The 11,105-nt window shown below is 52.9% G+C and overlaps 4 protein-coding genes across 4 annotated transcripts; all 4 read right to left on the bottom strand.

Annotated features, from left to right (window-relative positions):
* Nucleotides 1-1,402: 1,402 nt before the first annotated feature.
* Nucleotides 1,403-2,935, bottom strand: N7459_006562 (uncharacterized protein; the record flags this gene model as incomplete). Its single annotated transcript, XM_056945730.1, has 1 exon — nt 1,403-2,935. The coding sequence occupies one exon, from the start codon at nt 2,933-2,935 to the stop codon at nt 1,403-1,405; it is 1,533 nt and encodes a 510-aa protein (XP_056797729.1).
* A 1,683-nt stretch (nt 2,936-4,618) lies between these two features.
* Nucleotides 4,619-5,755, bottom strand: eb1 (microtubule-binding protein BIM1; the record flags this gene model as incomplete). The annotated part of the gene is made up of 6 exons (XM_056945729.1): nt 4,619-4,681; nt 4,751-5,232; nt 5,301-5,378; nt 5,468-5,502; nt 5,591-5,662; nt 5,742-5,755. 6 exons carry the CDS (start codon nt 5,753-5,755, stop codon nt 4,619-4,621), a joined length of 744 nt encoding a protein of 247 aa, XP_056797728.1.
* Nucleotides 5,756-6,351: 596 nt separating this feature from the next.
* On the bottom strand, nt 6,352-8,560 carry N7459_006560 (F-box/WD repeat-containing protein; the record flags this gene model as incomplete). The annotated part of the gene is made up of 3 exons (XM_056945728.1): nt 6,352-7,327; nt 7,390-7,735; nt 7,792-8,560. The coding sequence occupies 3 exons, from the start codon at nt 8,558-8,560 to the stop codon at nt 6,352-6,354; spliced, it is 2,091 nt and encodes a 696-aa protein (XP_056797727.1).
* Nucleotides 8,561-9,767: 1,207 nt separating this feature from the next.
* Nucleotides 9,768-10,757, bottom strand: N7459_006559 (uncharacterized protein; the record flags this gene model as incomplete). Its single annotated transcript, XM_056945727.1, has 1 exon — nt 9,768-10,757. The coding sequence occupies one exon, from the start codon at nt 10,755-10,757 to the stop codon at nt 9,768-9,770; it is 990 nt and encodes a 329-aa protein (XP_056797726.1).
* Nucleotides 10,758-11,105: the final 348 nt, after the last annotated feature.

The following is an 11,105-nucleotide window of genomic DNA, read 5'->3' as shown; positions in this document are numbered from 1 at the left end:
GCAAAGGGTATATTGTAGATGACAATATCCAGGTCTATCCCAGCTGAACGGTTGACACAGCCGGGGTCAAGCCGGGGTCAAGCAGGGGAGCATGCACGTCCGGTATGCAGGCGACTCATGCTGATGAATTTAGGCGCCGACGTGCCCATCTCAGACCTTAGTTCGTTTCCCCGAGGCGCCGGGAATCAAGAGACTCCAGAAGCGGAGAATAGAGGTCCCACGTCAAATGAGCATGATCCAATGCCTGTCTTGATGTGATGGATCTGGTCTTGCCGCTTGCTTCCACTGGTGGAGAGGGTCTGGGTTGCTGCGCCTCATCCAGAACCAAACGCAATAACCTTGCAGTTCGAGCGGACCCCGCCAAAATCTATGCGTCAGATAGATGGAGTAGGGGCCATTGTGTTCAGTGCTTCTCCCACGCAAGCAAGGAGGCGGGGAATTCTATCGAGTGCGCGTCATATGTAGCGGATTGGTGTGGGTGGGTGGGTGATGAGATGTGCAGGCACAGACGGCCCAAGCTTGAGCGACCGAAGTCATTTCCGGGTTGGGAATATAACATCCAAATTACCGGTTTCTGCAAGTATGACAGCTGGCATCCCGCATGAACCAGTGAGTACTGTATCGACGTGATTGATGCCTACAGCCAAGATCCTCGAGGCTTGGTGAGGGTTACCACCGCCACATGTGTGGCGCGGCCATGTGGCAACGCGATCATATGTGGCGGTGCTTGTATCAGGTGACCACATAGACAAGCCCTAGTTTATTTAATAGTGAGATCGCCTAGGTAAGAGCAACACACCTTCAGCTTCGCTGGCTCGTTCTCAGCCACAAAGTACACCGTCCATCTATGTAATTTCACTGCCTCTTCTAGGCTCCTGAATATGGTGAATGTTGCCCAAAATATCGAAAAATAAGAATTCTAGGCTCCAATTAACACTGTTTGCCTAGACTATGGATTAGAGTCCAGCCAATAGGGGACTTCTAACTTCTATCCGTATCAACAATCGCTAATGCCCAGTGAACAGTCAAGGAGAAAATAAAGGACAGGGGAATGAAAATCAAAATGAAAAGCAAAATAAAAATCGAAATGAAATAGGGCTATTCACGATGACAAAAAAGGGGAGGGAAGAAGGGGTATCTATGAGAAGAAAAAGATATGAACGAGGACATTTTTGAAGGACAGGGGGGACGCTCACAATGAGTAACAGAATATGACAAGAATGAACCGGGCGGACAGCAAATTACAGGAGGACGAGAACAAAAAGCAGGAGTGCTGAGATGAAGGCAAAGCGCTCGAACGAAAATCGGTCATGGCCGTCAATCGGCGAAGTCGGAGCCCCAGGTCCCATATACACGTCGGTTTTATCGTATCACATATCCCACATCACGAAAGGAACCCAGATCACATTTCCAGGCTCTCCGTGAAGCGGCTACCGCGGCTTCCATCGTGACTTGGAAGACTACGGCCCAGTCCATCGGGTCGCGAGGGTGCCACTGTCAGAGCACTTTGTGGCTGGGGGACGGGATGGGACGGATTGACGGTGGTTGGGGTACCGAAGTTCACCGAGCTGGAAACGGGCAGGCGGACTGGTGGAGGTCTCGCTGGCGAGGACGTTTCCTCGGCTTCCCGCGTAAAACTGGTGTCCAAAGGCACGCCATACGGTGATGTCGTCGGTGGTCCTTGCGAAGATGAGGACAATGGTCCTCCAGCAGGGGCTGTGGGGGGTAGTCCGGTCATAAAGTCCGGTATGGTGGGAGAGTCACCGCCCAGGCCACCACCATAACCATCGCCTCCGTGAGTGAGTACTGGAGGAATTTTGCGACCTGAGATCTTCTGGAATCCACGCTCGCTTGAATACGAGTCAACGCTGCTCTCTGTTCTTGTGGTCATAGTCGACTGGCGCCAACGTTTCATGAAAGCTGGTGCGAGGTAAGAAGCCGTGAAAAAGGGATCGTTGCTGGCACCTCGTTCTGCCACTTCTCGGGCTCCTGCATCACTGGACGGTAGTGTGTCCGTACCCTTGCCTTGGAGAAGCTTTCGGCGGCGGAGAAGGTAGAAGAGAAGAAGAACAAGCACCGCAAGACCGGCAACACTTCCCACAACCCCGCCGACGATCTGTGGTGTGTTAGTGCTACCGGACGATCCTGACCCTGAAGACTGAGCATCGCTTGTAGTAGCTGACGACCCGGCACCGGTGCCAGTGCCAGTGCCAGTGCCAGTCTCTCCAGAACCTCCAAACATACTGGTGGTCGACGTCGATGACGACGATGACGACGAAGACTCTGGTATGGAAGATGTGACAGAGGGCGAGCTTGTCGAATAGCTAGGGCTGGAAGTAGGAACACTAGTCATGAGAAAACTTGACGGGGTCAAGGACGGAAAACTCGAGATTGAGACCAAAGGTGTCGACAGGTGAGGTATTGAGCTAATACCAGTGGTGACCCTTGGTGAGGAAATAGGGATTACCGATTTACTCATCGGGGCTGTATTATCAGTCATTGACGAAGTTCTTGACTGGGTCACCGGCAGGTCTGTTGATGGTGTCGATGATATTGACTCAGTTGGGGAGGCTGAAATGTCGGAAAGCGTAAGGGCTCCAAAGGCTGACCCTGATATTGTCATTGGGAAATCAACACCAGCCGATTGCCAAAGAGTTTGGGAGTTGGCGTCCACCACTTGCAAAACGGTCTCGACCTGGACGCCGTGCGTCGGTTCGGCTTCTTGCCGCCTCGACAGCACTGCCTCAGACATGACTGGCACGTCGTCGAGGCATGTGATATTTTGCAGAGGGTCGCAGGTCTCACTCGAGTTGACGTCGGATGGGGCGAGAATAGGCTCTTGCACGGCGTCCGCGCTCCCGAAAAGATCGGAGTTGGCATCATCATCATCCACCATGTCTGCTTCACTGGTTTCCAATCGGCGCTTAGCCTTCATACGCCTGCTGGCATGGGAATGGCGAGAGTGCCCATGGTGGGCCATTGCGTCACTCGTTCCTTGGCCAGAAAAGATAATGGAGGATAATTCAAAGTTGTCGCAGATCCTCACGGAGGTCGGAGCTGGGTCGACCAGCTTAGAGACGAAGGCAAATGAAAGATAGTTTTGGGTGTTTGAATATGGAAAGCAGGGTCTTGCCCGCTAGTTTAACTGAAGGAATGAATCTGGCTCCGAAAGGAGCGAATTGAGCGAGAGTATAAGGAGTGGATGTCGGCTTCTTCAGTTGTTCGCAAACAGTGGGGTTGATCAATAACGAGTGAATGGCATTCAACGGAAGCCTTGGATCGTCTGGTGGCATCAACATGTCAGCATTAGCTCAACGCTCTAGGCGCCGGCTAGTCATGTCGTGATGTACGATTTGACGGCTCGAGAACATACCGGAAGAAAAGAGCGAAGAATAGAGAAGCCAAGTGAATGAAAGCGGGCAGGCTTCGCAGCCTAGTCCATGGTGTTGTTGATGAAATCCCCCAAAAAACAAACGAAGCGAAGAGTGATATCAGCGTCGACCCCGATATTCCAGCGGGCCAGACGTGACTGGTGGAATACGCAGTGGGCGTTGTGACACTCTTCTTTGTTGATTACGGTCGCTCGCGCTCGCGCTGAACACAGAAAGCTCCGCTTGGCGAAGACGCAGACCGGCTCTTGGGGAGAGGAGAGGTAGAGGACAAGCGTAGAGCGAGGAGAGAAAAGGTGGAAACGATGGAACGGCCGAGCCAGACCGGACCAAGCGCTCCCCTATCGAACCAAGTCTAGGCGACCCGCGTGGTGAGGAACTAGCCCGGGGGGGCCGAAGAAATCCTCCAGGGCGCGTCCGGTGAGCTTTGGGGCCCAAAATTGAGCGCGACAAGAACGGCAGCGTCTGTAAAAAGAAGATTCGACGAGTCCTGGCAGCGGCCGGGCGTCTTTGTTTATTGTTTCCCATGGCCATGCGAAGCTGCGAGGAGACAGGCCATGACCACAGCGGTCCAAAAGGGAAAAGCGTTGCTGCAGGTACACGGCGGGATCAGCCAGTCACGGGTGACAGGTGGGGATGCCCGAAAGTTCTGGCCAGCCACGCTTACCCCGGACAAGTTTAGCGTCCACGCAGGTTTAATTATCGTAACGGCGGTAATTTAATTCTGGCCCGCAAGGACTCGCCCGCGCTACTGGCACTAGGCACTTGTTGGCACCCGCTCTTACCATTACTGGACGCCTGCAGCCAATAATAGCATCAGTGTGTGACTGCGCTCGCATAGCTACGTATGTAAGTCTCTATCTGACATGATTATATTAGTTATTGCCGTGATCACTACTACTATTAATACTACTAGACTCTTGTACTGGTGTCCAGGAAGTGCTTATATACAGGTATGTAGATACACCAATAGTACTCCATACGGAACTTATGTATGGAACTTATATATGGAAGAGCGAATACATTCTACGCGATGCATATTGGTAGGTCGTTGATGGACTGCATTTGTATCCATATGCCCTAATTCGAGCAGTGCGGGTCATTTCACTATCTACGCTCAAGTCCGAGCCCGTCAAGAAACACAAATCCAGAAGGAGAGGGGGTATTTAGTAATAGGGACTCTCGCTCTCGCTCTTTCTCCTCCATGGGGTCCAGGTCCCGGGTTTGGTCTAGAACGTCTCCAGTTCGTCAGCCGCACCTTCCTCCGCCTCGGCGGGAATCTCGAATCCATCCTAGAACAGAACCGCGTTAGTCGCAGAGCCTCATGATGAGAGGTCCGTGGACCCATCTGTACAACCCACCTCAGTCGAGTACAGAATGCCCTGGATGTGCTTCACCAGAGTGTTCTCGTCCTGTTCCAACTCCGGGTTTTCCTCAATGGCACTCTGCAACAGCAGCTCGATGTCACGCAGCTTGGCGAAGTAGAAATCGCGCTCCTTCTCCAGCCCGGCGATCGCCTCCTTCTGTGTAGCAACCTCCTGCTGCAACGCCGCGGTGGCTGCGCCGCCACCTGCTGCACCGGCAACCCGAGGGCGCGCAGCAGAAGTGGTTGGGGTGACTCCACGCCGCGAGCCTGCAGAGGGGGCACGCGCAGCTGCCACGGGGGCACCACCGGGAGCGCCAGAGGCCTTGCGCCGACTGACGGCATCGTAATCTCCGCCGGGGTAGTGCTGGTCCCAGTATCGTTTAACCCACTGGAGGAACTCCAGGTTGTCCTGCATGCGGCATTTTGTGAGGGACTCCACGGGCACGGGCTTGTCTACACCGTGGCGGGCAAAGACGTCTGGACGGGTGTGAGGTAGGTTAGAGGGTGAAGTGCGGTGGAGCCGGAACCGATCATTTTGGACATACTCTGGAGGACCTTGAAGTTCTGGAGGTACGCGTATTCGGTGTTGACGTTGAACTTTACGCGGGACATGGGCACATCCACTAGATAAGAGAGAGCCGGATCAGTCTTGATGTCCTCGGGGCACCTGTCCGCCAAATCGGCAGTCTTGCAAACCAGGGCCACCACTCACTGAATATCGAGTCAAAGATCTGGCATAGCGCAGCGCTGTAGAATTATGCCCAAACATTCAGTCAGTCGATTCCTTTGTGCCAACTCTTTTCTTCCATCTTCCGGGGCTGTCGATCCATCATACCCAGTTCCACACTGTTCGATCTTGGTGATGTTCAGCTGTAGCAGGTTGTTCAACCATGCCAGCAGTTCTTGCCTAAGTACCCAGAACAGTCAGTAGGCCATTATGCGCTCTTCAGGGGGCCGATTGATGATCAAGGGGGGGAAAGCCGAACCTGGATTCACCCATGGTGGGGTAGTGATAGCCGTCGTCGGGATTGCGGGGAAATAAGGCGAGCTAGAAACTGGGAGAGACAAGGAACAGATAGGGTGTTGCTAAAAGCAGAAGAACGCTGCAAGATCAGGGCCTGGTCGCCAGGGTCTGCCTGTCTGTGTTGATGCAAAACAACGGCGGGATTGTTTTGATGCCAAAATCCACGGATCCCAATGGCGCTAGGCACTCAGGCAGCCAATGACATGAGATTATGTAACATTCATGCCTGAGGCTGGATTTTTCAGCCTTGGTCCCATTTTCAATCAATCTGGCAGAGAATTGATGATAACACAATCTAATATCACTGCCTGCTTACGGTTCACAAGCCACAGTACTATAAGTTGAAGAAAGGAAAGATGAACGTTTATATTTACGTCATTATTGCAATGTATGTTAGCAAAGAAATCAGAACATGTATGCCCAAGTGTCCCTGTCCCATTTCCAGGTGGCCAGCTCTAAATGGCCAGATCCCAATATTTTCAACTCCCCATAGATCCATGCTCGCCAAAATGTCGCCAAAAACGCTAAATAAAAAAGAGCAAAACGAGTCAATGTATATAGATGTACCCCGGCTACTCTTCCAACAAATCAATTCCATCTAGCCCATACCCGAAATCCATAATGACCGCCCGTGAATCTTGGCTCGTCGCGACAATTCGTCGGTAGTCTGACTGGACATTCAGCATCCAGCTGGTGGTCCATCCTGGAAGGTCAAGAGACTGCTCGCCAGACTCAGTGTCGAACACCTTGACACTCATATCGTAGCTGCCGCTCACAATACGATTGTTCATGCTGTCTAGATGAAGCGACCGAATCAATCCAACGTGGCCGCGAAGTTTGTTCACCATTTCGCCCGTGTTGGCATCGAATTGATAGATGACTTTATCATTTCCACCGGTCAGAATGGTTCGGCCATCATCGCTGAACTCGATGCATGCCAGACCACGGTCCTTGCTGGGGATAAACTCCTTAACGCAGTGGCCTGAGGTGACATTCCACAGCTTGGCCACGCCGTTGCCGCTAGCGGATACAATCAAATCACCGCGCAGCTGCACTGCATTCACCGGCCCACGGTGGCCGAGGAGCTGCTTGAGGAGCACGCCAGTCTTGCGGTCCCATACACAAATGGTACTGTCCTTGGAGCATGATACGATGTACCGGTCATCGAAACAGACATCAAGCACACCGGCACGGTGACCAACAAGACGGCGGATCGGCCGATAGTCATCGTTGATATCCCACACAATGCATGTGTGATCGGAAGATCCAGTTACCATGATTTCTTCGTCGAAGCGTAGGCACAAAATGGAGGCGCTGTGATAGTTGGCAGGCTGCTCCATGGGGGTGACGATATCGGCCGAAGGGGTCGAGGGCGGACAGATAGTCAGAAAGGGAGACTTCCCTGTAGCTTGCTGAGCCGGGTTGTTCACTGGGCCAATTCCAACGTAGTCGCCCGGATGCGGACCAATGATTTTGAGACACGGCCAGGGATAGTGGGCATCCCACACACGGATGGTGCGATCACGGGAGCCAGTGATAATTTTATTTCTGTGTCATCGTTAGCAATGGTCTCAGAGGATCCAAGCTAATTGTGTCAGTTTTCAACTTACTCATCGAATTGCGCACAATAGACGCTGTCCTTGTGCCCATGCAGATAAATTGCAGCAGCCCTGCCTTCTTTCCAGCGATGCTCAAGGGCCCGCCGGACCAAGAACATTCTTTTCCAATCCTGATTGGGAATGTTCTTCCCCAGTCCAGCTGATTGCTTCTTTTTGGCCGCCGTACAGCTGGCCGGGCGTCGGGGATAGGCGCCACGGAAGACATGTTTCCACACGTGGGAGGAAAAAGCTTGCTCGTGCCAGCCATGCGACACAAGCTCAGACTTCATTAGGGATGAAGGGTCCAAATGGGAAAGAATGTGAGCCATGATCTCGGCTGGTAGGTAAGAAGCCGGATCTATGAATTCATGAGTATGATGGTTCCGTCACCAGATGAACACGATCAAGCCTTACCAATGCGTACAATATCCAACTCGCTATCCGACATATCCGAACGATCCCTGATATCAATGCCAATACCACTCTCCGAATCTTGAGCCAATCTCAAATCCGAAGCCTTGTCCCGCTCGCCCCGGGCCATCTCCAGCCTAATCATCTCCATTCGTTCATTCTGCGCGGCGGCAGCGGCACGTGCCGCTGCGCCCGCAGACTTGTCGTTCGGAAGGATAGGCGGTTCTGAGCCATGGCCCGGGATTGGAGCAGGAACCGATGCGGTGGGGGCATAGAATCCATGCAGGGCAGTCACGCTGTTGAGGGAGGGACGTCGGTTGATACTATATCCATGGGACCAGGTCCGCGGCTGCGCATCCCACTGCCCAGAGGCCGCGTTGCGCCTGTGGTGCGCAAAGCCCGGCACATGGTGATAATGGTGGCTTTCCTCATCGTCCTCCTCCTCTTCCTCTCCGGGGACACGCAGGTTATGTTTGGAGGACTTGCTGCGAATCGTGACAGACAGGCGACGACCCAGTGCCACTAGACCATCCATGGGATGGCGCAGACTAGAGAAGCTCTTCGCCGAGCGGCGCCGAGGCACAGCCTCAGGAAAGGGCTCCATGTCTTCTACCGCTGAGCCGCTGTGGTCCTGGTACGCCTCCACCGGGGAGGCCTTGTGCCACTGGTCAACGGTGCAATCCTTAGGGGGAGGAATCGCCGTTCGAGGGCGCGGACGAAGAGATAGCGAGGGGCGACGGCGCGTGGAGACGGTATGATCCCGTGGCGACATGACGTGGGTATCGCGCAGGGGACGGGCGGAGGGTGCAATGCACAATCGCAGTGAAGCTGATGCTGGAGCCCTCGATGGAACACTAATAGTATATTCAATAGCAAATGACTGTACTTTCCCTCGAACCGGTCTATAGTGTATATCGTCTCGACGGAGGAATGTAATGGCGGTCCTTCGGTCGTGGAGTCGCAGGGAGGCAAATCTAACAATGTATAGATCAAGGACAGTAACCACACATAACACCGGGGACCCAGGAAGAAAAACAAAGAGTGTGAGATAGAAGGAATGCAGAAGGGATCATAACACCATGGGAAACAGAAAAAGAGAAAAAGATCCAAACGAGGGCAGCGCAGGGAGAAAACAGGGAGGGAGGAATTTCAGAAGCGCAGAACGGGCCTGAAAATCGGGCGGTGAATGGCGGCGGAGTGGCCGGGGTGCGTGCCGGCAGGTACCAGTGACTTGGGTGGCGCCGCAGAAGAGTGCCCAGGGCCGGGGTATCCAGTACTTGCACTTGCGACGATGAACCGCAGGGAAAGCCGTTTCGAATTTTCTTGCGGGGGCAAATCATGCAAATCATGCGGGCGGAGTACCGCTACCTCCATCGGCGCAGCCATTTACCCTGCGATGCAAGTACCGAGTACTTCGGACATGGCGGGTTTCAGCCCCTCGGGTGGCGGTTTAGGCCTTCTGATCCAGGGTTCCCGCCAACTTTGTTGGCAATCGGGGAAAGTAGGAATTGTTCAGTCCTTTTTGCCGGTTTCTGGAGAGGATGGAGCGCCGATCCCGTTGTGTACTTCTGAGTGGACCAGGGCTGCGAAACGTTGCACTGGTACATGTGGTAGAGAACCATCCTTGGTAATGAAGCGTGCAGTGTGCATTTCCCAAGCATCAGAGGGGGCAGCCTTGAACTGTTCTCTATTGCAATTCCCCATATACAGAAAATAAAATATGTAGTCCCCTCAATCCTTTGCAACTGTTTTCTATATATCTTCCGACCATGCACTGAGGTAGATGGCGGATTTTCCTTCTGTTAGGGTCATTGACTAGGACCGAGTCAACCCTAAGAGGCAACCTGGGAACCTTGAAAGGAGAGAGTATATAGTTGACCAACTATCCTCAATTCTGCTTTTGACGTGGCCGCTTTTGACGCTAGAAATGGTCGTCTTTCCCTGTTAGAACTCCCAGTAGTAACACGGTACTGCGTCATTCAAGAGCCACTGAACTTGACATATAAGGTCCATTTCACAAACGCGGTTCCTTCGGCATTCTGGTACACACAGTCATGGAAGCCAGAGATACTCTCGATGGTCTTGTAATTCAACTTCGACATGTGGTCTTCAAGAAGATGGACACTCCCAATCGTGTTCGGCGTGGAAAGCACACTGTAGAAGTCACAACTTCCACTCTCCGGCGAACAGCTACCCTCCGTGATCGGCTGTGTGATCGTAGATGGGTCCCAGGTGGTGGGAACGAAGTTGTTCGCTTTGGCATTCTTCTCATCCCAGTGGCCGGCGGCAGCGGTCGCCTCCTCGAGAATTGACCTGGTAGTAGGGTTCTTGACCAACTCCACAATTAGGTATTGCAGCTTCTGGACACTAGCGGGGCAGCCTATCTCATACAAGGACCACGCAACATCGGACCAGCTGTCGTCTATATGATGCTTCTGACCCTGGTCATCTTTATACCTCAGGTAGGCCAAGTCTTGCACCATGATCCCGTTGTCACAATCGTAGTATATAGAGACCACGACCTCAGGATCTCGCCACAACGTCGCAATCAACCCGTTCAGCTGCACTTTCCCTTCTAGATTTATCGCCTTGTATACCGCTTCTAATTGGGGACTCCCTTCTTCTGGGTCTTCGGGTTCATATCGCCATCCGTCTTGGTCCACAGGTACACGCTCCCCACACTCCCACCCCTTCGTGTGGTCGTCGTACTCCAAACTGATGGTGTTCGTGGAAGTCCCCGAGCGATCGTGAAGCTTCTGTTGAAAGTCGGTCCATGCCTCCGCGCCTTTCACGAAACGCGTCATAAACTTTTCACTGCGGCCAGTGCGAGGATGAAGACCGCTGCGCGAGATCAGGGTCAGATTCGAAGGGTTGCGAGTATGAGGCGAAACAGGAAAGGAAAGGTCCGTCGGTCGAGCATTTGTTAGGCTGGTGAAGACCAATAGTAGCAAGTATAAAAGGCGGGCCATCTTGCCTTGAGTGTGAATCTAGTGAAGAGAGAACGGAGGTATAGAGAGCGTATAACAATACTATCGTTGCCTTAACCCTCCAACCCGGCCCCCAAGGGAGTGGATGCCCTAAATTCGGCCCTGTCATCATAGAACCTAAGTAACTAAGTCGGAGGTTAATAAATAAGCCATAATAAGGGGGACTGGGCCCGCCCCACCGGACTCACTCGTTTATGAGTTGTCGACCGGACTAGCAGTGTAACCATATTCAAAGTCGAATGGAATTAGAAGCCGAAAGGGGCCATTTCAGCTTTTCTGTGTCATAGAAACCACTCAAGTTCAGTCTGGGAGTGGGTAGCATACTGTATA

The sequence above is a fragment of the Penicillium hispanicum genome (genome assembly GCF_028827665.1).
Source record: "Penicillium hispanicum strain IBT 35686 chromosome Unknown utg000006l_segment0_segment0, whole genome shotgun sequence".
In the NCBI taxonomy this organism is placed as follows: Eukaryota; Fungi; Ascomycota; class Eurotiomycetes; order Eurotiales; family Aspergillaceae; genus Penicillium; species Penicillium hispanicum.
This window is presented reverse-complemented; position numbering and strand designations above follow the sequence as displayed.